Source organism: Panthera pardus, unplaced genomic scaffold, assembly GCF_024362965.1.
Source record: "Panthera pardus isolate Hobbes unplaced genomic scaffold, ASM2436296v1 HiC_scaffold_1, whole genome shotgun sequence".
Taxonomy (NCBI): Eukaryota; Metazoa; Chordata; class Mammalia; order Carnivora; family Felidae; genus Panthera; species Panthera pardus.
The window spans coordinates 7,835,223-7,860,329 of record NW_026526654.1 but is presented as its reverse complement, the minus strand read 5'-3'; the positions used below and the strand labels follow the sequence as shown (position 1 = coordinate 7,860,329).

The 25,107-nt window shown below is 56.8% G+C and overlaps 1 protein-coding gene across 1 annotated transcript in view; it reads right to left on the bottom strand.

The window, feature by feature from the left end:
• Nucleotides 1-9,678: 9,678 nt before the first annotated feature.
• Nucleotides 9,679-25,107, bottom strand: part of LOC128776599 (serine/threonine-protein kinase MARK2-like) — a 29,674-nt gene continuing 14,245 nt past the window's right edge. Inside the window, exon 5 of the mRNA XM_053901567.1 lies at nucleotides 9,679-9,853. Coding sequence (XP_053757542.1) covers nucleotides 9,679-9,853 — 175 coding nt within the window. The remainder of the gene's footprint in view (nucleotides 9,854-25,107) is intronic.

Below are 25,107 nucleotides of genomic sequence, written 5' to 3'. Positions count from 1 at the left end.
CTCCCCCTCCCCGCCCCACACTTCGACACGTACAAGCACACCCACACCCACTCACACACACGTACTTTTTTTTCTCCAGAATTCTTTGAGAGTAAGTTGCCCACCTCAAGCCCCCGTTACTCCAGAGTGTCTGCCCTAAAACAAGGACGTTCTCTGACACAATCACAGTACGGTTTTCAAAGTCAGGACATCAACATTGATTCAATACTATTATCTAATCCTCGAATCTTATTCAGACTTGCCAACTGACCTAACGATGTCCTCTATGGAGAATCAATCCCTAATTCTTTTTTTCTAATGTTTATTTATTTTTGAAAGGGAGAACATGAGCAGGGCAGGGCAGAGAGAGAGGGGGACAAAGGATCCGGAGCAGGCTCCACGCTGGCAGCAGTGAGCCCGATGTGGGGTTGGAACCCATGAACTGTGAGATCATGACTTGAGCTAAAGTCAGACACTCAACTGACTGAGCCACCCAGGCGCCCCTCCAATCCCTCATTCTTAAGCCTCCTTTACACATACCCAGAGGGAAACGCAGTCTCGGGATGGCCTTCCGAGGAGAACACCCTGCCTGACCCTTTAAAGTGGACAACGCATCATGCGGACAGCTGGCTCAGGGCCAGCTACAGCACAGGGCAGAGTCACATCAGAGCCCCCTGTGAAGGGAAAAATGTGCACCCCTACATACACTTACCCAAAGAACATGCTGTATCTTGAACAAAGTGAAAAGGTTGATAAGGCTTTAAAATAATAATAATAATAATAATAATAAAAGAACATATACACAGCCTCAGGGTTCTCTGTCTATTTGCACATCACTGCCAACCCTCACGAACCTAGCCTGCGGGGGACACCGGGCTGCAGCCCCTGTAGAAATGACCGTTCCCGTGGCTCAGTGATGTAGCACCGTAAATCAAACAGCAGCCTGTCTTTGGGTACGATTTTGACATTTGCTTTGCTTGATGGCTGAGGGTTGTCTGGTGCCTGCTTCCACCCTCTGCCTGCGGGGAGGGCCTCACTGGCCTCACCCCATTGTGCGTGGCAGTCTCACGGTAAGCCTGGGGAGGGGCCCTTGGGCCCACTTCACAGATGAAAACAGAGAGGTTCGCTATAACAAAGTATCACGGACTAGAGAGCTTAAACAGCAGAAATGATTTTTTTTTTTTTTTTCTGTTCTGGAGGCTAGAGGTCTGAGATCTAGGTGTCCACAGGGTTGGGTTGGTTTCCTCCGAGGGCTCTCTCCTTGGTGGATAGATGGCCTCTTCTCCCTGTGTCCTCATGCCGTGAATCATTCAGGGTCGTCCAGAGGAAGAGAACCAACGGGATGTATGTGTCTGTGTACACGCACACATACACGCACACATTTATTTATCATAAACGATTAGGAAGGCTGGCAAGTCCCGAGGTCGGCAGCTGGCAAGCTGGAGACCCAGAACGCTGATGGCAAGTTTCAGTCCAAATGCTGGGAGGCTCAGGACCCAGGAAGAGCCGAGGTGTTGGCGGGAGTCTAGAGCCAGGGCTCAAGGGCAGGCAGGCAGGGGGAGTTTGTGCTCTACTCAGGCCTTCAACTGATTGGACGAGGCCCACCCACGCTGGGGAGGGCAATCTGCTTTGCTCAGTCTATTGATTCAAATGTTCATCTCATCCAGAAACACTGTCACAGATACATTCAGAAGGATGTTTAGCCAAAGATGTGGACACCCCTCACCCTGCCAAGGTGACACACAAAGTTAATCATCAGACATGGTCTTCCCTCTGTGTATGTCTGTGCCCTAATCTATTTCTTTTTAACGTTTATTTTTGAGAAAGAGAGAGAGAGAGAGTGAGAGAGCGAGTATGAGCAGGGGAGGGGCAGAGAGAGAGGGAGACACAGAATCCCAAGCAGGCTCCAGGCTCTGACCTGTCAGCACAGAACCCGATGGGGGCTCGAACCCATGAACTGTGAACTCATGACTGGAGCTGAAGTCGGATGCTCAACCAACCGAGCCACCCAGGCACCCCTTCTTTTTTTTTTAAGTTTTGTTTATTTAAGTAATCTCTACACATGGGGCTCAAACTCACTACCCTGAGATTAAGAGTTGCACCCTCCTCCAAATGAGCCAGCCAGGCACCCCTGCCCTAATATCTTCTTAAAAGGACACAAGTAATATTGGATGAGGGCCATCTTAATGATTTCATTTTAACTTAATGGCCCTTTTAAAGACTGTATCTCCAATGCGGTCCCATTCTGAGTTACTGGGGTTAGGACGTCAACATATAAACTCGGGGTGGGGGGCACAACTGACCCCATAACAGGCCCTGACTGGAGAAGGGACCCGGCTTATAAGCTTCGGGGCCCAGCTCTTTCCTCCTGTGAGTTGCCTGGGCATCTGGGGCCCCTCACGTTGGCATGCCCTTCCCCAGGCAGGCTGACCCATCCATCCAATGGCTGCCAAGACAGGGCTGAGGTGCAGACAATCACTCAGTCTGGATAATCTCACGTGCAAAGTCCAGCAATTGCCGAGACAAAAGTGGTTGTTGGGGAGAGCCAGTATTTTCTCCCCCGCCCTCCGGCCGCCAGAGGGATCTTGCTAAGACACAAGGCTGCCAGGAGACCTCAAGCATGAAAGACTGGAGCCCTGAAGCCTGCTTCCAGCGCCCTCTAGATGCACCTGGCGAGGACAGGTGGATGGAGGCAGGCGGCCTCATCGCAGTCTCTCTGAACTTGAGCTAGGTTCAGCTCTGGCTCCCGGATCCTCAAGCCTTCCCTGACTATCCCGCTGAAGCCCAGCTTCTCCAGGCCCCTGACAATTTGGTGACACTGAGCCTCTGGTGTATACGTCACCATGCCTCACTCTGGTCCAGCAGTGCCTGAACGGGGAGGCCACGCTCACGGGGAACACGGGCCATTTCGCAGCCCACGACTCCATCCTAACAGCTCTCCCGTATAGCCCAGGGCCCGGCCTCTCCCACGCAGAGTGTAGTGCTGGTGGGGGTGGGGGCCGAGGGGTCCCTGGAGGCTCCTTCCTACAGATACTCCCCCTGGCCTCAGCACAGCGAGGGGCAGGAAATGGCCCGCGCCGGACCCTTCAGACTCGTGCCCCAGACTTTACTTCCTGAGGAGAGACACACGGCTGTGGGCTCCACAGATGCAGGCAGCCTTCTTCACAGCTGGGCGGCTCTCCAGGGGGCACAGCGGTCCTGCTCGGGGGCCCAGCCCACTCCCCCAGCTTCCTCTGATCCTCTCACTCCAAGACCCCGGTGTGCTGCAAGGCCTCAAGCCGTGAGCACTCCGGAGAGATCATCTTGGGACAAGAGAGACCTTAGTTCCAAATACTATGGCCCCGCTGACTTGGCTACCTGCCCTTCATTCTCCCTCGGCTCACCTGCTCAAAGCGGGGGCTTAATGCCTCTTTTGCAGAAGGGGTGAGGGTTTCACCATCAGGTAAAGTGCCCCGCCCTCAGCAGTCAATAACCAACAGCCAGAATACGCCAGGTGCCCCAAGGCTCTAACAACAAACTCCCCAAAGTGGGGGGTGAAGACTTATCCACCTGCACAACGTGCACATCCCACCTGGTGTGGCCTTCTGCTCAGATGTGGCCGTGCTAATCAGACGCAGGACAGGCCTCTGTCGCTGGCACCCGCCCAAGAGTAGGGACTTCCTTTCTGAGGCAGCCGTGAGACCCTCAGTGCCCGCCCCTTCTGCAGAAAGCCCCTGGAAGAGAAAAGAAAAGCTCCCACACTTTCCCAGAACTGCTTGCATGCTAATGCCCATGGAATTCAGAGTGTGAAATCAGGAAAAACGAATTCCCTCAGAATAGCTGGTATTCTGATTCCCTCCTCCCAGATCTTTCAAGGCGACCACGGGGAGGCTCCACGATGCCCCTCCTGCTGGCCTAGGCACCGGCGTTTCTCGGCTAAGGGGTGCGAGCGCACAGAACACACGTGCAGACCATATTGTCAGGTTTGTTAACATTTGAACGCATGGTGTTGGCAGCCTGCATCATTTCCGGGAGCAGTCCCCAAATGCCGCTGCTATCAGTTCCAAATACCTAAAGATGGGGAAACCGGGGCTCAGCAAGGGAAAGCAGCCTGCCCCAAGTCACACAGCAAGGGAAGGGACTTGAACTCTGGTCTCCTGACCTCCAGAACAGGGATCCCCCATTCAGCATCCCCAAACAGTTCTCAAATTCCTGCCCGGTATCCAGGTAGTCGTGCCTGTTAATCAGATGAGCCACCCATCAGCCTGGAGGGAATGTACCCCGGCAGGGCCAGGCTGCCCTCCTGTGGGGTCACCCCTGCCCAGGATCAAGTCCACTCCAGGGAGGACCCCAACAGCAAGAAACAACAAAAGCAGCATTTGGCCACAGAACACTCTGGGGTGACCACTTCCCTGCAGAAAGCCTACCGATTTCAGGGCCGGAGGGAGAGGAGGGGACAATCACGCCAAGTTGCAAAGTGACCCACAGCACAGGCCGCCGCCATTCTTGGCCAGTGGCAAGGACCCTGGGCCGACCTGGGAAGGCCCTCCAGTGGGCAGGCCAGGGTGTGGGGGGGACTTTCCCTCACAGCCCCCTGCCCTACGGCAGAGGTCCTCCCCAGACCGTCCACATACCTTTGATAGACTCCATGCAGCGGCTGCAGGCACAGGAACTGCCAGTAATCCCAGCAAAAGGCCTTGAACTTGAGCATTTTCACCTTTCGGTCTCCAGCTGGACCACTGTGGCTCCTCCACCAGGGTTGGAGAGGGTTTGGGGGTGGTTGGGGGACTGGCCACGCAGGCCCACCCTGGCCCCACCGCAGCCCCCACTCACATGGCCCGGCCCTGCCCAGCCAGCTCCTAGAGCACAGGCCTCCCATACAAAGAGCAGCGTGCACAAAAGCCTAGCAACTTGTTGGTGCGGCTCACCCGGCCAGTCTTAGACTGCTGCTGTCTCTGGCGGCTGGTTCTTCTTGGGGCTCCTCTGTGGGTCCCCAGGGTACGCCGAGGCAGCCTTGGCTGTGCCCGGCTGCAGGGGCCCCTGGACTGTCATCCTGGGGGGCCTGGATGCTGGGGGCTCCTGATGGCCGTTCCCCAAGCCCCTTCTTCCAGCCAGGCCCCGGACACTTGGCGGCCGTGCCTGCACCTGGCCGGGCAGTCGGCCACCCGCCTGCCTGGCCCAGAGTGGCTCAGGCCCCAAAGACCTGGGCGTGAGGCAAGGAGGGGGCGAAATGACAGACAAACGCTGACCTTGACACCCAGATCAGTTACGTTTGGTGGAATCCTGGTCCGGCCCGAGTGAGCGAGGACTCGCCACATAGCCACATGGTATGGGTGGGAGCAGCTTGGCTCTGAAAGACAGGCGGAGAAAGACTGACAGGGCTACCAGGAGCGGTTGCCCGGGCGACAGGGACACATTGATAAAACCTAAAATGGAACCTCGATGACAGCTGCTCATTGGCTGCCGGGAGGGGAACTCCTGCAGCTAGTGAGGGAGGGAGGGAGAAGAGCTGCTGGGCTGGGCTGAGGGGCCGAGGCCAGCCAGGGGCTGTTGGGCAGCAACGGGGTGGGGTGATGGGGGGGACAGGCAGAGTGGGTGGCTCGGTGGCCTCAGGACCTGGCAGTCACAGGCAATGGAGCAGAACCACCAGCCAGGCCTCTCTCTCCATCCCTGCCCGTGGGTCCTGATTCTGCTCTGACCGCCCTAGGGACCATTCCCTATACACCAGCCACAGGGACCTTCGTGTCATTTGGACACACCCTCATGTGGCCCCACGCTGCTCTCAGAATAAAGGCCAAACTACCGACTGGTGACCGGTTCCTGCTGATGGACCGACAGACCATACCATCTGACCTCTCTGAGGCTCCCGACTCCCAGACACCTGGCCCCCTTCGCACCCCCTGACCCACCACCCCCTTCAGGTCTTCTGTGCAGGGCTTTCTGCTGGGGGTGCCCCCTCCCCCGGGGCAGAGACTCATCATCCAACAGATATCACCTCCAACACCTCCTCAGAGCCTTCTCTGACCATCCGAGCCTCCTTCGCCCTACACCTTGTCTCATTCTCTCCCCTGGACACGCCATCCTCTGAAACGATCCCGTTTAGTCACTCGTTTTCTGCCTGTCTGCCGTGGCTGCAGCACGAGCATCTCCTGGGCATCTCCCGGGCAGGGCCCACACCCGTCCTTTCACAGCCCATCTCACGGGCCAGCCTCATGCCTCGCCCGCCGCTGGCACCCTGTCATCATTAGTTGAAGGAACAAAGGGTCTCGGGTAGCAGAATGGAAGGGTCTGGACCCACAAAGCACAGCACGCTCACACCTCCGCTCCTTCAGGTCCCCGGTTTGCTCAACATCATTTACAAAGCGGTGGTCCCTCGGCATCCTTACAACCCTCTCCGGCTGGAAGATGGGGAAGCTGAGGCTCAGAAAAGACTATATGCCCACGGGTGAGGGGTGACATCCAGGAGACATCGGCCGCAGACGGGAGCCGGCGCTGAGCAAGCCCGCCAGGCTTCAGGGGCCTGACCCCAGCCCCGTGCTCTGGCAAAGCCCAAGAACAAGGTCAACGGGCTCAGGAGGGCAGTTTTCTGTCTGCTGTTGGCAAACATGCTGAGCAGAGCTTCTCACCCAGCGGCTGTTAGGGCACCGTCCCCCTCGCCACCAGGGGACACTTGGCAATGTCTGGAGAAGTCTGGGGTGGCCACAACCGGGAAGGAGTGTGCTACTGGCATCTAGTGGCATTTCGATGCTGCTGAACATCCCCCAGGGCTCAGGAGAGCCCCCACGCCAGAGAATGATCCCTCCCCTGCTTCGGAGAGTAGCTCTCTCAGAAATGTCCCATCGTGGACAGTCAGAACTGGAAGGGCATTTCAAATGGCTCAGTCCAAGCCTCCTCTTGTATAAACAAGGAGAGGGAGGCCCAGTGAGGGAAAGGGCACACCCAGCATCAACAGGATGGGTCCAAGCTGGACCCAGGAAGCCCCACGCTGTTCTGGGGCTGGGGAGAGACCAGCCACTGGATAACCGGGCTGGGAACTGCGGGGTAGATGGGGACGGAGGGTGACAGTGGCCATCTGCCAAGGGTGATGAGCCTGTTGGCCTGTTTGCCAAGGTAGCACAGGCCCCGTGGAGTGCTGCCCCGCCCCTCTCCCCTGGACAAGGACATCAGCTTCCCTCTCACACCTGTGGCAGAGGAAGCCGGCTGTGCCTTTGAAAGGAGGCAATTACTGGCTGGGACCTTTGTTTCTGAATTCCCAAGCCATGAATGGGGCCTCCAGGACCTCGAATGGCACCTCCTCCCCTCCACTGGGGCCTGAGGGCCAGGTTTCCCAGAGGCTCCCACAGCAGAGCTGGTGACCCTGCTGCACGAAAAGGGCACACAGGCCACGTGGTGGTAGGGGTAGGTGAGGGCCCTGGGTCCCAGGCCTAGATCTGGCACCAATATCTCTCTGGTCTCTGCATCTCAAGTTTTCCTCATCTATGAAACGCGAACATTGAGCCTGGCTCTGCCTGTGTCCCAAGGCTGCTGTGAGGGTCAGAAGTCAGGACGCGTGGGACTGCAGGATCACAGGAATGGGGGCAGATCCTGTTTAGTGCCTGCCTCTTTTCTGTTCCTCAAATGGACCAAGTATGGTCCACCTCAGGACCTTTGCACTGGCCATCTCCACTGCCTGGATGCTCTTCCTCCAGTCATGGGACTCACCCCCACGTTCCTTCTGGTCTCTGGTTAAACGGCACTTCCTCACAGACCTTCCCTGGCCACCCTCTGATCTCTCTCTATCCCCTTCACCCCGATTTCTTTTCCTTCATAGCATTTGCCACCCAACATAGTATATTAAAACCTGATTCCTTTGTTCCTTTGCTGCCTGAGCCCCTGCCTGACACAGTAGCCTAGCAAAGGCAGCACTGTTGACCGTGGTGTAGCAAGCACCTGACACCTGAAATAAGGGCTGGGGGGAGGAGGGGAAAGGGCAGAGCTGAGGGTGGTCCTGCTGTCTGCTCTGACCCCTAGCTTGGTCCTCTAGGACTTGAAGGCACTGGGTCAAGTGCGGCCAGCCTCAGGGGGGTGATTACTATGGCCGCTCCCTGACCACGGCCGCCTGCCAGGCCTGGCGAGAGCTGGGGGGTCTCGGGTAAACCTGAGGGGGCAGGGGGACACGTGACAGTCCCCACCCAACCCCCAGACACTCTGGGACAAAAGCCTCACCCCCTGCCCCCCTTCGTTCCAGAGCCTTTTCCGGCCCGGCCCCTAGCAGAGTGCTGACTAGCTGGCTGTCGGGGGTAGGCAAAGCGGGTGGAGCCACACCGCCATCTGACATGTTGGTGGCTTTCAGAGAAGCCGGTGGCTCAGCTGGTTTACAGGAGTTTCGTGAGCCTCTCACCCTGGGCTCAGCCCGTTCTGCCACAGACACCCATACACCTGCCCAACACCCCGGGCCGGCCAGGCAGGGGCGTCCAGCTGTGAGCCTGTGAAAGCAGAGCATGGCCAGGGGTGGGGGGGGGGTGAGCCCACCCACAAGAGGGATGGAGTGAGGGTCTGCCCGTGTGAGGAACGGAGGGTGCCGATGCTCTGCACGCGGTGCGTGTGAGGCTGTGCAAAGCGCTGTGCCAAGAGCTGAGGGTATGAGGTGTGTCCACGGGGGCAAGGAGTGTATTGTGGCCTTGGGCAGCGTTCACAGCAGGATCTGGGTTCAAGTCCGGCTCTGCTGGCCAGCTGAGAATCCTGAACCAGCGACTTGTGTGAAACGGGCTAACACCAACCCGTTCCGAGTGCTCGTGAGGAAGTAGGACACCGTCAGCTTTCGCGGCACCCGCGCACGCCTGTTAGCGTCACGTGTGGCTGTGGCCGTGGAGCGTCCCCCTACAGGGTTATCGGTGTGTGCCGGCAGCTGCCAGCCCCACGCTGGCTCAGGAAAGCACCCCTCTGCCCTTCTCACAGCCTCAGGCAGCTTTAGGGTCTCAGAGCTGGTGGCCATGACCGTCTCGTCCCAGGGGAGCAACTACTAGACCCGCCCCCTGCACAGGGGGCCCAGGCCCTGTCGTGTCGCCAGTGCAGGGGGCTCACGACCACTGGGCCTGCTTTCAGCCGTTCGGGCCACTTGGTGCGACTCAGCTCCGCCGGGCCCTCTGCCTCACCCTCCCCGGCTGGGCACGTCCGGCCACATCCAGCCCTGTGGCTCCTCACCGGGTATATGCCCTTTCCTGGCAGTGGCACATCTCCCACCCACGGAGAGGGACGCGCCTATTTCCAGTCGGCGTGGCCCAGTCTGCCCCTCCCCGACTCACGCCGCTAAACTGGACGTGGCTGCCCATGCCAACACCGCGCCGGGGCCAGCTAGCTGCCCCTTCCTGGTCTTTTGTGGCCCCAGCCTGTGAGCAGAGATCGGCTGACCTCCGATCCAGGGGACCTTCCTGTGTGCCTCAGTCTCTGGCCCCTTCTTGTAACGTTAGACAATGCCTCCTTCTGAAGACATCTCGTAGAAACGACAAGATCCAAAAGCCATGTGAAGGCAGAGGTCCTCAGACACCCCGGCTTCCACGAACCGCGATCGGAAAACCAACTGGCAGCGTCGGCTTGGCCCCTGGGCTGCAGCCTGGGCGTCATGGGAACGGGCGGCTGTGGGCTGGCCCTCAGAGGGACCACCAGCCTTGGTTCTCAGAGGAACCCTTAGCCGAGCCCCTGAGGGACCATTCCTAGCTGGACTAGTCCTCAGGGGATGTGTCAGCAGTACTGCTGGTCCCTGGGGGAGTTTGAGGGCCGAATGGGGGGACTAATTTCCCTTGATGCCTCCTGGGGCCCACCCGCGGTGCCGATGGGAACAGGGGGCCCAGAGTGGAGGGAGCGACGGTACCCGTAGCGGTCAGTGGACAGGCTGCTTCTGGTCTCCAGGGAACTCCTGAGGGTGACAGAAGTGAGACAGGGTTACCGGTGACCCCCGACACACAACAAATGCTTCCGGGGGCCGTGCCGGCTCAGGCCACACTGGGTGGTCCCAGGACAGGTCCTGGGGTGGGTGAGCAGCCCCGGGAAGGGTTTGGCGCCCACATGCAAGAAACCATGTGCTTTCTCGCCCTCTGTCTCTCTCCCACACCCCCGCTCAGAGAGCTCAGTTACAAAGCATCTTTGGCAGCATCAAGTCCAGCTGCTCTCTGTTCGCTGGGGAAGCCAAGGCCCGAGGTCCCCCAGGGAGTCTCCCAGGCCGAGGCTCTTTGTAGTCAGAGACCCAACTGGGGCCTTGGCCTGCTAGTGTGCAGCTCTTCTCATGGGCCCCCCACCCCTGCCACTGACAAACCCTTGCCACGCAGGAGCTGGCCCCTGCGTCTGCACCCTCCTCTCATCCTACCCCATTTTACAGAAGTGGCTTGTTCAGGATTCTCACCTGGTGAGCAGAGTCAGATTTGAACCCAGGTCCTGCTGTGAACACTGCCCAAGGCCACAATACACTCCTTGCCCACGTGGACACACCTCCAACCAACCTGCTGCCTTACTTGTTCCTGCAACATGTTCCTGCCCCAGGGCCTTTGTACTTGTTCCCTTTTCTTAGGATGCTCAGTCCCCATCACTCACTTGCCATCACTCACTTGCCAGAGAGGCGTTTCCTTGGTGTCTATAGCGGCCCCAGCCGCTTATGCTCTCCATTCATACTCAGTTTTATTTCTTTCAGAGCCCTATGTAAAAAGGGGTAAGCCATTTATCTGTGTGCTTGTTCACTGCCTTTCAGGTGTCCCTCCCCAAAGGCAGGGCCTTGTGTGCCCCGGACATTTTTAGCTCCACTAAGGGCAGGTGGGTGCAGTCAGATGAGAGGAGGGGGCCCTGCCCGAGGTCCCACAGCAACCTGTGAGGCAGCCTCTTAGCCCCCATTGTGGGTGAGGAAACTGAGGCTCAGAGGGGTTAGCACCATACGCAGAGTCTAACAGCTCTGAGAGGCTGGGCTGGGATTGGGACTCAGGTCTGTCCGGCCTGGGACCACCGTGTTCTGTCCCCAAAGAGGCCTCCCGGCCGAGTCCTTGCAGACCACAGGCCAGGCCTACGATCTCCATGCCCAGAGCCCAGAGGCCCGGCAAAGAGACTTGATGTCCAGGTTTGGATCTGGCCCCAGAGACAGCCCAACCTGAGGTCAGGGCCCGTTCCACCCTTGACTCACCATGGATTTGGTACAAGTCCCTTCACCCCTCTGTGCCTCAGTTTCCACATTTGTAAAAGGATGGTAAGTAACAGTAAGTCACTCACAGGGGGAAATAATGGATGTGAAATGACTGTGGAGAAAGAAACAGGAGCCTCTGTTTGCTACGCACGGTGGCATGGCCAGTGTCTGAGGCCTTTGGGGTCTTAGGGTGTGCCTGTCACTACTCGGTGGCCTGGCTCCCCCTGCCCTGTCCCTGCCTTTCCGGGCAGCGGCTGCTATGGCAGCCGACACAGCCGTGGAGGCACTGTCCCTGGACTCCACCTCTCCTCCCACGCCAGGCTGCCTTTCCTCATGGGACACCACCTCTCCCCACTGGGGGTCCCCTGCACACCTCTCCCCCACCCAATGTCTCAGAAGCCCAGGGCCCCTGCTTCCCGTGGGCCTGTGCTTGGCGCTTGGGCTTTGCCATTCTGAGCCAATGCTGGGTGCTTACCATGGGTCATCTGAGCTTCGGCCTCGGTTTACCTACTTGTCCTTACCACAGCCTTGATGGAAACTCTCCCTGCTGGAGGCTGACCCCCCGCCCCTTCCACATCCCCACTTCCGGTCCAACGAAAGCATCGCTGGTTTTCTGGGTCCCGTGTTCAGCAGATTAGCTTCCCCAGAACCAAGCCCTGCCCCAGGCGCCCCCTCCTTGTCCAGCCCCGGCTGAAGAGGCCACGGACAAGCTTCCCTCCCCCCTGGAGCCAGAGCCGCCCCAGGGCCGTGCACTGTGCCTGTGTCAACAGCGCCTTGCCAGAGCCCAACGAGAACAGGGGACGTAAAGGACGGTGTCAGGATGCCACCCCGTCACTGTCCCAGACTGTTTGCTGTCCTGCGCCTGCCCCAGTGAGCGATGGCTTTTCTGGGAGGGAGAGAGGGCGGGGCTGGCGAGGCAGGCCTCACCTCCCTGCCGCGCCAGGACCCTCACTGGCAGAGGCGAGCGATTCCTGCCTTTGGGAAGCCCCTAGTCCAGACAAGGGGACCCAGCCCTCAACGCCTGTCGCCCAGTGACTGGCCTCTCCAGTCAGGTGAGGAGATACCAGTATGAGAGCCCCCTAGTGCCAGGTGCGTTTCTCATCTAACCCTTGCATAAACCTCATGAGGCACAAGGAATTTACAAATGCTACCCGTGCAGCTCAGAGCCACTCTATACCCGGAACACCACTCCATCCCCTGCCTCTTTATCCCGCAGCAAACTCCTATTCACCCTGCAAAACTGTGCTCAAATGTCAACTCCTTGGTGCAGCCTTCTTTGCCCACCCTGACCCCCCACGCAGACTACCATCTCCCTTCCTTCCTCCTTTCCCCTCTCCCTCCTTCCCTCCCTTCCTTCTCTCTCCCACTCCCCCAATGACCATGAGTATATGTTGAGCAGTTCCTATGTGCTACGAGGGAGGCGTTGCTGTTAACACTTTATGGTGATCAACTCATTCAGTCTTCGCCGGAGCCCAGGAGGGAGGTACAGTGACACTCTGCTATGTTGTGACACACGGGTCCAAGATGTTGAAGGGTGCATGAGATTTTCCAAGCAGATAGTACTGTCACTGAAGTATGCATATGAAGACGGGGACTGTCTGTTGAGCACCACCTGCCCCCATAGGACTGAGGGGCCCTAATAGCCATGCAGGGCTGACCTGGCCTGCCGTGGCCCAACCCTAAACCCTGTGGCGGGTGGTGAGCTCTGCTTGGGCTCTCCACTCCTCCCCACCCTCTCTGCCTATCCCTGGGGTCCCCTCGGTGGCCTGAGCCCCTTGGCGGTCTCCTTCCTGCTGTCTCACTGACCCTCCATGAGCCCAGTGAGGACTGGCTCTAAGAGGAGAACCAGCCTCTGCCATGCACCCTGCTGGGTCCATGCAGCTTTGGAGTCACAGACGGAGGCCCGTTCCGCTCACCACTGTCTGCTGCTCAGCCCAGCGGTCAACAGGAAAGGTTCGGGCCCGCGCAGGACAGGCCCAGGTTGAGGGTGCTCGGAGAACACGAGAGACCGCCTGGCTGAGCATACCTGGCTTTGGAACCGACCACCTGAGCTCACACCCCAGTCCAACCTTGGGGGCGACAGAAACTCGAAGCCTCGACCTCCTCCTCCGATGATAATAAGAGCTCCACCTCACACGGATGATGCGAGATGAGGTGGTCAGCACAGAGCCCGATGCAGGGCTTGAACCTATGAACTGAGAGATCATGACCTGAGCCGAATCTGGATGCTTAACTGACCGAGCCGCCCAGCCACCCTATTGGTTTATACATCTAAAGCACTTAAGACAATGCCAGATACAGAATCAGCATTCCATAAATGACAGCTATCATTAGTATAGATAGGATTCAAAAGATTTGCCTATTACTCAATATATCTTATGTAACATAGGATATAGAATATATTAATGCCTAACACCAACAGTATAGAAGTGAAATATTAATGTGTTACATTAACATTGATTCTACATTAGTAGATATTTGTGTTATTCACATACATAAAATCCTCATTTTATATGCAGGGAAACTGAGAGGTGGTTTCTTCAATGCCACCAGTCCTACATGAGGACTGGTGCTGCTGTACCTCCCCCTGCTCAGGGGCCCCAGGATCTTTGGGGGACCCCGGACCAGGCTCATGGACACAGGGCTCTCAGTCAGCCAGGCAGGGCTCCAGCTCCTCTTCTGGTCTCCAGTTCTAGCTCAGGGCATAAATAGCCCATTCCGGCCACCCTGGACAAGGAAGACCGCCCCGGGACAGTCCTTCCTCTGAATCCCCCACCCCCAGCCCTCCTTTATGGGGCTCCTGGGGAGGCCACTTCCTTTTCCTTCAGAATAAACTGGCTGCTCCAGTCTCCCCTGGCACAGCTTCTAAACAGCACCCAACTATTTACACAAAGTTCAGGAACAGGAAAAACTACTCAGTGTGCTGTAAGAAGTCAGGGGAGGGCTCCCCTGGGGGATGGGCCAAGACTGGCAGGGCCCCAGGGGGGCCCCAGGGGGCTTGATCATGAGTGGGGTTCTAGAGGGGGCCTGGGTCGTCTTGGTTTTGGGGCCTTGGTGCTGATTACGTGAGTGTGTTGTTTGTGACAACGCAATAAGCTGTACACTGTATTTTAATAAAAGTTTACGTGAAAACAAACTGCCTGGTTCAGTCCCAGCCCGGGGCAGCAGGAAAAACCTTGGGCCGCTTGCAGCTGGATGCCATCCCCTTTAGTCACCCTGCAGCAGCTCTGTGGCCCTGGGAAAACCCCTTCCCCTCTCTGGCCTCAGTTTCCCTCTGCTGAATGAGGAAGTGGTCAGTGTGTCTATTCCTGGCTGTACAGCAGGAACGGAGCCTCTGAGAAACACTGATGTACGGATGCCTGGGCCGTAAGACGGACCATTAAGTCATATAGCCTCTGGGGGTGCGTTTCTGCACCTTTGCTTTGTTCTAATTCTTTCCTTTGAAAAAACCATAGCTTCACAGGAAGCTGTAAAATACAACGTCCTGGGAGGTCCCGTGAACCCCCCTCCCCAGCCTCCTCCAGCCATAACCCCTTGTGCAACTGCAGACACCATCCAGACCAGGAAATTGACATAGGTAAGTCCGCCGAGGTTATTCTGACTTCACCAGACGAGCACATGCGTGTGCGTGCATGTGGGTCTCCCTGTAATTTTACACCCGGGTCGCTTGCGGTAGTCCCCCGCCGAGATCAATCACACAACTGTTCCATCACCAGGCTCTCGGTGCTACCCCCCATAGCCACGCCCACCTGTCCTCCGCAGTCCCTCCCTGCCGACAATCTGTCCCCGGGCTCCACCATTTTGCCCTTTCAGGAATGCTATACAAATGAAATCGTGGACTTTCACTCAGTGTCCCTGGAAGTTCATCATTACTTCCTTCCTCTTGACGGCTGCGGAATACTTGCTCCACGGCACAGATGCACCAGTTTAATATCCATTCCCCCCCCGAAGGGCATCTGGGCATCTTCCAGTTTGGGGGCTGTTCTGAATAGAACCATGATGACCATTCTGAAACAGGATGTTGTGTGACCATAAGTCTTCATTTCTCTGGAATGAATGCCCAAGAGTGCGATAGCTAGGTCATACGAGAAGCGTGCATTTACTCTGAAAGGAAACCGCCAAACTGTCTTCCGGAGCAGCTGGACCGTCTTACATTCCCAACAGCGAGGCAGCAGCGGTCCGGTTTCTGCGCATCCCTGCCAGCGTCTCATGCTGCTACTATTTTTTTTTTTTTTTTTTTTTTTTACATCAGCCACTCTAATAGCTACGGGGCGAGAGCTCACTGTGGTTTTGGGGTGCATCTCACTGACGGCCCATGTTGTTGACCATTATTGTTACGTGTGTTTACCTGCCAGCCGCGTATCTTCTTTGGTGAAATGTCTGTTCGCGTGCACCTTCATTTTTCAAAGCTCCCCGGATGGGTTTGATGTGCGACCAGCTAATCCCCTAGGAGCTTCCGAACTTGGGAAGTTCTGTCAGTTTTAAAAAGAACACGGTCGCTGCTGTAAGAATTCTGGGCAGCCTGCGCTTTCTGGAAGGGCTACCTGTGGTGGGGTCCAGGCTGCTACAGGTGGCTTGGAGTTACTGTGTCTCAGGCCAGAGGGGGAAGTTTGTCTGTTCCTGACAAGGAATGGGGAGAAAACGGAGAGCAGAGACAGAGGGGAGAAGGAGGCTCTGGAGGCCACGTGGCATAGGAGGGGACCCCTCCCTCCCACGGGAGCCTCTACAGGTATTACTGTCTCGTACAGAGCAGTGAGTGGCTAAGTCCATGTCTAGGGCGAGGGCATGACCCAGGAGGGAACTTGAGGCAAGCCAGCTCCAGACTGTCGCAGGCCCCGGAATGGACCTATTTGTGGAGTTTACGTCAGTCTCCAAAGGGGTGCGGAAGGCCGTACCCCTCCCAGTTACAGGGCCCCCTCCCTCTCATTAAATAAGCAATAAATGCCCACTGCACCAACTGTAGAAATAACAGCAGAGCACAACAAGGAAATGAAATCATCCGCCGTCCCAGCTCTCTAGGGACTAACCAGTGTAACTATTTGAGGGTACTTTCTGGCTGGGCCTTTCTCTAAATGTGTGCCTGTGACTGGGCGCATATATGTTTTTTGGTTACACAGAAATACATTCTGTTCTATAAAATACATCCACCCCCTCACCCCACACTTGTCTCAAGCATGTTTTTAGGTCTTCAAACATCCCTCCACGTCACCCCTTTGGAAGCTGCCTGGAACCCCTGTGGGCTCCTCATCGTCCCAGGTGGGTGCTGGGCTTAGGTCCACCTCTCCTCTCCTGGTAAACAAAACTGCGGGACCGTCCCATCAATGCGGCCTCTGTGCACAGGTTGGGATGTTCCTCTAGGACCCATTCCTGGAATTTCTGGGTCACAGGGTGGGAGTGTTTTGATGTCTCTGGGTACACAGAGACGCTGACCCAAGAGGTTGGGCCAACACACTCCTGGTGGCAGTGATGGTGAGTGTTTGGCCATCTCGGGGTTCCAGAAGTTTCTCTGTTGGGGCAGAGATGAGCGCAAGGGAGAAGGTGCTGGGTGGCACTGTGCCCCACGCAGAATGCCCTTACTCGACGCCAGGTCCACAGGAATCAGCCGTGAGACATGCCGCAGAGGCTGTGTGAGCAACGGTGCACCAGGTCTGTGCTTCTGACCCCTCCACCGGCTGTCGGGGAGAAAGTAGCTAACAGCCAGGGCCAGGTCTGGGGCTCGCCCCTCACCACTGGCCTCCAGAGTCAGTAAGCAGGGTGCCTCTCTGGGGCGTGGAAGCAGAGACACAGAGAAGGTGCCCTTATCCCTCAGGCGTGAGGCTTTTTGCCCACCGACTGGGGTTCCCAGTTCTGGTCTCACAAGCGAAATGACCCTGCCCCAGTCTCTGCTTCCTCATCTATGAAACGGGGCTGATCTTCCCGCCTCAGAGGCCGTTAATGAGGCTCCTGGGAGCTTACAGACTGGAGGTGCCTTGTAAACAGACGGATGTGAAGCGTTGCCATGCTGGCTCATGCCCGGGCTATCCCGCCCAGTCCCCCAAACCCCACCTGGGGCCTCCCTCTGAAAAGGCCACAGAGGGCTCCTGCCCGCCCACCCTCTGCCTTCCTGTCCTGGCTCTGGGCCCCAGACAGCCCTGCCTGCCAGCCTGAGGCCCCACTGCCCAGCGGCACAGTGAGACGATTATCTCCAGGCTGGCCTCTGTGCCCTTCCGTCCTGCCAGGCAGTTCTGCCCAGGAGCTCAGCCTGAGTCTGGAAAACTCCCTGCTGGCGGTGGGATGGGGGTTGGGATGTGTCTCTTTGCAACACCCCCTGGGCAGAGGTGTGGAGAGAGAGATCAGGGTGGCCAGGCAGGGGCCCTGGGTGAGACCCCGAGGGCATCTAGTCCCTCTCTGGGCCTCAGTTTCCCTGCCTGCACCATGAGGGTGTTTGTCTAAAGAAGTGGTTCTTCACTCTGTGTGTGTGGGGGGTGCGTCAGGCCATTTGGGGACAGTGATTCATCCATCCCACTTAGTAACCATGCAGTCCCCACTTTGGGCCAGGCTCTCTAAGAGCTTAGGACTGACTCACATCACCCTCACAGCCAGCCTGCGATGTGGGATGTCCTTATCTCCACTTCACAGATGAGAAAACAGAGGCTCCCGGATGTGATCAGGGGCATTATTCCGAGCACAGGACGATACGGAGTGAATAAGACAGACCCATCACTGTCCGTGTGGACGGAGGGGGCACACCAGAAAAGTAGGTAAGGATATGTGCACAGACAAGGCCGCTTGGACCAGTACAGAAAGGAGGAGCAGCTGCACGAGACAGGAGAGACACTAGCCAAGAAAAGCCCCTAAGAAGAAGTGACTGCTGGCTCTGAAGGGCGGGGCTCCGTGTAATGGATAAGCAAGGGAAAGGCCTGAGGCGGGAGCCAGCTGTGCACGTTCAAGGTGAGGGTCCCTCATGTGGTGCACGGGGCCAGGCCAGGCATCTGCTGCAGGAACGAAGCCTGGCTTGGAGAAGGAAGCCCACTGAGTCCCCCAATACCACCACTCCAGCCCAGCATGGAGCCCAGTTCAGGGCTTGAACTCACGACCCTGAGATCAAGACCTGAGCTGAGATCAAGAGTCAGATACTTAATGGCTGAGTCACCCAGGTACCCCAAGCTTCTCAAGGGCTGTAGAGGGCCCCGAAGCCTTAGTGGGGGATGGTGGGGGGTGGTGTCTGGATAAAAGGGGAGCCCTAACCTACACCCTCGGTTCATGGGACGGAGGGGCTGGAGAGGAAAGCAGCTCAGTGTGTGGGGGCTTCTATTTCAGGGGTGGCAAGATGCCATCACAGCTCTGTCCCCCACACGGCTGGTCTCTGCTTGGGACACAGAGCACTCTCTGGGCAGATGGCTATGGCCCAGGCAGAAGGCCTTGGGTGTCCTTGGCCCACGGGGTGGGCTGGTGGCTGCAGCAGCAGCAGGCAGAGTCCATCTGTGGCTCAGCCGAGTGGGTGGATGGAGGCAGTGTCCCCACTGGAGGGTGAGAGTGGCGGTCCGACCCAGCCCCTGACCTCCCCAGACTCCAACCTACAGAACACCCAGCTAGGCCCTCCCCCAGCTCCCCTCTCTGTACCAGCAATTCCCATATGGGGGGGCCCATTTTGGTGATAGCACTGCCACCCACCCAGACCCCCAAGGCAGACCCCTGAGTACTATAGTCTGTGAAACCTTTGATGCCTTCCTCTCCCTCCCCGACCCCCCCCCCCCCCGCCGGCCTCGGGCTGACCCTCATTGGACACTCTGCTCCATGAGCTGCCTTGGCCTCCCCCTCGGACCACCTCTGGCACTTCCCATAATGCCTGCCCCACCCAACCCAGGCCTGGCATGGGAGCACCCTCTGGACAGTGCTTTCTGGGTGAAAGAAAGAGAGACAGACAAGCCAGTCTCCTGGCTGAAGGAGACAACGTGGGACATCCTTCTCTCACCTGACAAACACCGAGAGCTGTTCTGCGTCAGGCTCTGGCCTGTCACTAAGGCCTGGCTCAAGTGCCACCTCCTGGGCATAGCTCCCCTGGGTCTCTGGTCCCTCAGTCAGTACAGAGATAGTTGCAGAGCACAAAAAGGAGGGGGGTGTGGCTGGAGGGAGCAAGTAGGGGGAGGCTGGAAGGCTCCTGAGGGCCTGGCCCCGAGATCCTATGACCCGATATGTGTGCAATGTCAGCGAGACAGATGTGGCCCTAGGAGAGGGGGTGAGCAACCCTGCTGTCCCCAAGCCAGAGTCCATACCCTGGCTTTCCACTGATGGGCTAGGTGACCCTGGGGGAGAGCTCTGTCCTCTCAGGGCTCATGTCCCTGTCTGGGGCTGCCTGGTAGGGATACCTATCTGAGGCCTGATGACAGGCTAAGCGCGTGTCTACAGAGGCAAAGCCATATGCACAGCGCGGCTGGGGAAGGCTGCTGGAGGGGAGGACACCCTGTGTGTCTGGCCCGTGCAGCACCCACCCTGCCCGTGGAGCTCTGGGGTTGGCAGATCCTCACCCTTAGGCTCCAGGAGGAAGCAGCAGCCCTGAGAACAGGAGGGGGAACCCACACTTGGTCCAGGGAACACATCAGCTGAGTGCAGGACCCGGACCCGGACCCAGACTACCCAGGCCCGAATCCCCTTCAGCCCACAGGGCCCTTGAGGCTAGCTACGTGCCTCCTGGAGCCTCGAGCTCTTCTTCTAAGGAAGAGCCTCCAGACCCTGCTCTGCCTCTCTGGTGGCTCTGAGCCTCATAGGTACCTCCTAGTGAGCACTCTCTAACCTGGGAAACGCCATGAACAAATCTCGGGCCCTGTACATTCCGGCTGCAGAAGCCCAGGCCATCTGAGGGCCTCGCCCTTGCTGAGAAATTGCTCTCCCCTGAGAACCCTTTTGTGCCACCTGAAGTCATCTCTGTGAGTCCTCACTCTGGCCTCAGGGGCCCGGGAATGGCCCATTTACAGATGCGGGGCAGGCCTGCCCCACAGCCCTCACTCTGCCTCTCCCCCAGGCTGCTCCCCTCCAGGGAGACAAGGCACAGACAGGATTTCCCCCTCCCTGAGGTGCTGGTTAAAAAGGATGTGAGGTCGATCTGAAACACAATTTTTTTTTTTTTTTTTTGGAAATATACGGTGCCCCAGGCAGCGTAAAAAAAAAAGTGTGTGTGTTTTTTTTTTTTTAAAATACATACTACTGGGAAAAAGAGCAAAGATGAAATGGTAAGAAAAATGATTTCTTGTTTATAGGTCCCAGCTTGGCTAAGAAGGATGGAGGTGCGGCAGCCTGGGGTGGGAGGTCACCTGGTCCCGGGCATCGAGCATGGGGGTGGGGGGCGGTCCTGAGGATTTATGTAGATACACCCAGGGGTAAACCCTGTCCTCCCATCTGTAGAGCCCCTGGCACTCAGGGTCAGTGAGTCCAGGCTCTGTGCTGGGGCCAGGGGCCGGCCGCCTGGGTGAAGGGGGGCATCCCTGTGCCTACCTGTGGCTTTGGTAGCTGTGTGCATATGCCCCAGCTGAGGCGGCCAGCTTGGCCTATGTTGCCCTCTGCTTCCAAATATACTCAGTGGGCTGTCTGTAGCCTCGGTTTACTGCCCCGCCCCCACAAACACACACAAGTGAATCCTCCCCCTACATGGTCAGGTGGGGCTGACTCCACCTGCCCAGCTCTAGAGGCAGCCAAGTGACAGAAGCAAGCTGACTGGGATACAGCCTTCCCTGGGCGATGGAGGTGGTTTCGGGAGTGGCCATGAGCCCCAGGGCTGACCAGTGAGATGGGAGGCCAGAGCTCCCACAGGGGAACATGACCCCAGGGGCAGACAAACAGGGGAGCAGCGTATCAGAGCCCCTGGCACCAGCCACACTGAAGCAGACCCCTGGGCTGTGCCCGGATAGTAACCATTCAAATCTCTTCTGACTCGAGTTTCTGTCCTTTGCCACCCAAGGGCTCCTGGGTTAAGTCCGCTCCCCAGCCCCGGCCTGGCTTCCTTCCCTTCCCAGATGTCCATGTTCCTTAAGCCCCAGTGTGTCCCAAAGCTTCTCTCTGCGTGGTGAGAATCCAGGGAAGGCAGGGGACGAGAACAGTATTTTAGGTGACAGATCCACCATGTGCTTTATTACCTCACGGAATCCCGATGGCTACCCTGCAAAGCTGGAATTATTGGCCCCACTTGACAGAAAAGGAAACTGAGCTTCAGAGAGGTTAAGCCATCTGTCCCAAGCCCCACTGCCACCGGGTGGCAGATACGGGGCTCCATCTGAGCAACTTCTTGGAGGGTGGCTGGGCCCTGTGGCAGGGGGTGATATTGGAAAAGCCCTCGAGAATGCCAACACGGTGCCCCCTCCCAGCTCCGCTGTCCCCCCACCCCCCGCCCCAGTCTCAGGGAGCTCCTCTGAGGCAGCCTGATCACCCAGCAGCCCTGGAGATTGTCGGGGACTGAAGCCGACCCAGGATGGGGGATTGAGGGACTTGGAAGGTGCCTGCAGCCATCTGGGTGACAACGGAGTGAAGCCGGGCCTTTCTCTCTTGTTCGATAATGAGAGCAAATGTGAGGAAGGCTCTCTGTGTTATCGCAGGGCCCAGCAAGCGTGGCGAGACACAGGCTGTGATTTTCAGTGAGGGCTGTGGTGATTAAAAATGCATCACTTCCCTTATTAACCATTCCAAACAGATGCCAGGACCGTCTTGACGAGGAATGGAACCGCCGAAGCCAATAAAACATCTTGCATCTGGCGACTCACTTTCCTCTCCAGGAATCTGTCTTGCTTGCCTCAGCTGCGGGGTTCTGCGTGCCTGTGTGTGTGTGTGTGTGTGTATCCGCCTGTGTGTGTGTGTGTGTGTCTATCTGTGTCTATTTTTGGTGACTGGCACCGCTCCTCGGAAACAGAGCGGAAAAGCCTCAGGTCCATATGAAGGGGACAGCGGTCCTCTATGGCCGCCTTATGACATTGCCACAGGCTGGTCTGCTGGGTGGTCTCCTCCTGGGTCTTCATGGGAATCTGCGAATTCATGCTGGGCTGTGTGTGTGGCTGGGGACCAGCAAGTGTGCCCAGCCCCCAGCTCACAGGGCCATGAGCATTTCCTGACCACAGAGCAGCACTCATTCTCTATTCGCTTGTATCTTCATCCATAGAATGCCGACTGCTTCTTGCTTTGGGCCTGGCCCAGTCTAGGCAGTGGGGGTACAAGGTGAGATAAAAAGCCATGTGTCCTGCCCAGAGGAAGGGAACACGTCTTGAGGCCTTGACAGCCAACACCTCTCCCTGCCCAGCTGCCTCCCCTCCTGCCAATCTCCCCTGCATCCTTCTCAGTGTCTGGGGCTCAGGTGGGCCTGACTCTGCTCCCAAGAACAGGCATGGCACTCAAGCTGGGCCCAGGAGAGGCAGGCCCAGACTTCACTGACACTGTCGTGCGAGAGAAGCTCTGAACTTGAATTCAAACTTAAATCTGAAAGGGATGAGCCAGCACTTTCCATCGGGCCCCTTGAGGAGGAAGCCAATGCAGGGGGAAGCTAGACTCAGAGCAGAAGAGGGACAGGTCCAGGGTCAGGACTGGAACTTCTGGATCTAGCCATGCCTGAAGCTTTGGGGATATGTGAGAATCTCTTTTCATTTAGGCCAGTTTGAAGTGGGCACTCTGTCACTTGCAACCAAAAGTCCTAATACATGTACCTTCTAATCGTTATAATTCTGAATGAATATTTTAATATTGAGTGATTGTTTCAATAGAAAGATACACAGAAAACTATATGATATGAGGGAAGGAGGGGCAAGTTCTTTGAGAAAGGGGATATAGGAAGGAAAAATGGAAGTTTCCATTTCCAGGATGTTGCAGCTGAGTCTAAAAGGATGACTAGAAGCTTGTCAGGCAGACAGTGCATGGAAAGGCATTACATCCATATGGAACAGCATGTGTAAAGGCGTGGAGGTGAGAAGCACAACAGCGAAAGTCAACTTACTGAAGGGCTTGGGCTTCTTCGGAAGGATGTTGAGGAGGGACATGAAACTAAATGAATCCCTTCGTGGGGTATGGGTTCAAGGGGGAGAGGTTAGAGGCAGGGGGACAGTGCCTCTGGAGAAAGGGAACAGCAGGTCTGGAGGCCTGTGGTGGACAGTCGGTACTTCTCTCTGCCCTGTATACAGCAAGGGGTGGGATGGGAGAGAAGAAATGTGTTGGGGAGACGTATGGGTGAGGTATGACGGCGACGCAGGGTCAAAGTCAACACCCAGGTTCCTAGCTTGGGCATTGGATGGATGGTAGTGCCATTTACCTACCTGGGGACCCAAGAAGAGGTACAGGGTGTAAGGAGAGACGACCCGGCCCCTTTTGGATGTGCTGGGGTACGGAGCCTCGGGGATGCTCAGGAGAAGCATCCAGGAGGCTATAAGAATCTGGCTGGAGGCCCGGCTCCAGGAGGGACAGGTGGGGAGAGAGTGGGTTGAAGAGGGAAGGCCGGGCAGAGCCCTGGGCATGTGGATATTTATGGGCAGAAGCAAAGGCCAGCAAAGGAGAGGGAGAAGGAGCCGCTGGAGCAGTGGGAAGAGGCCTGGCGAGCTCCCTGCCCACAGCTGCAAGCTGCGTTCCGCAGCCCCTCCCCTGCAGGTCCTTCCTGGGGATCCGCCATCTGCCCTGTCCTGCCACAGTGAGTTAGGACCTGCTCCTGCCTCCCCAAGGACCTGAGATAACATAAGAATGGCATTTCTTAGCAAAAAGGAATCCCAAATGAGCACCAAGCTTCATGTTCAAAGATGTTCATCGCAGCATTATTTATAAGAACAATGAGCAAACCTGCCCACCTGTCCCCTGACGTCATCCACCCCGTCACCCTCAAGCCACTATCTTCGGAGCACTTACCACTTTCTGAAAGCATCCCATTTGTTTGCTGACTGTCTCCCTCATTCAGGTATAGACTCCGTAAAGAGGAGGGGATTCTGCTTGTTTTACTCACTGGTATAGACTCAAGCCTCGGGACCGCGCCTGGCACATAGTAGGCACGCCTCACAGGCAGTGTGGGTTTGGCTCCAGGCCATGACGATAAAGCCGGTGTCGCAATAAAATCAAGTGTCCAAAAAAGCAATATACATACCTTAACTTAAAAATACTTTGGGGGCGCCTGGGTGGCTCAGTCGGTTAAGTGTCCGACTTCGGCTCAGGTCATGATCTCGCGGTTCGTGGGTTGGAGCCTCGCATCGGGCTCTGTGCTGACAGCTCAGAGCCTGGAGCCTGCTTCGGATTCTGTGTCTCCCTCTCTCTCTCTGCCCTTCCCTGCTCACGTTCTACCACATTCTCTCTCAAAAATCAATAAACATTACAAACATATTTAAAAATATATAAAAGGAATCTTTTTGTCTGAGCAGCAGGTCTCAACAGTGGGCTTAAAATATTCAGCAATTCACGTTGTACACGGATGTGCTGTCATTCAGGCCTTATTGTTGCACGTAGAGAGCATTGGCAGGGTAGATAAAGCATAATTGTCAAGGGCCCCGGGATTTTCTGCATGGTAAGTGAGCACTGGCTTCGACTTAAAGTCACCAGCTGCATTAGCCCCTAACAAGAGAGGCAGCCTGTCCTTTGAAGCTTTGAAGCCAGGCATTGACTTTGCTTTTCTCGTTATGAAAATCCTAGACGGCATCTTCTTCCACCAGAAGGCTGTTTCATCTACACTGGAAATCTGGTTAGTGAACCCACCTTCATTCGTATCTCAGCCTGACCTTCTGGAAAACTCGCTGCGGGTTCTACATCAGCACTTGCTGCTTCACCTTGTCCTCGTATGTCGGGGAGACAGCTTCTCTCCTTAAACCTCACGAACCAATCTCCGCTAGCTTCAGACGTTTCTTCTGCGGCTTCCTCACCTCTCTCAGCCTTCACAGAATTGAAGAGAGTCAGGGCCTTGCTCTGGATTAGGCTTTGGCTTAAGAGAATATTGCGGCTGGTTTGATCTCTTATCCAGACCACGAAAACCTTCTCCATATCTGCGTTCAGGCTGCGTGACTTTCTTACCGTTTTTGTGTTCACTG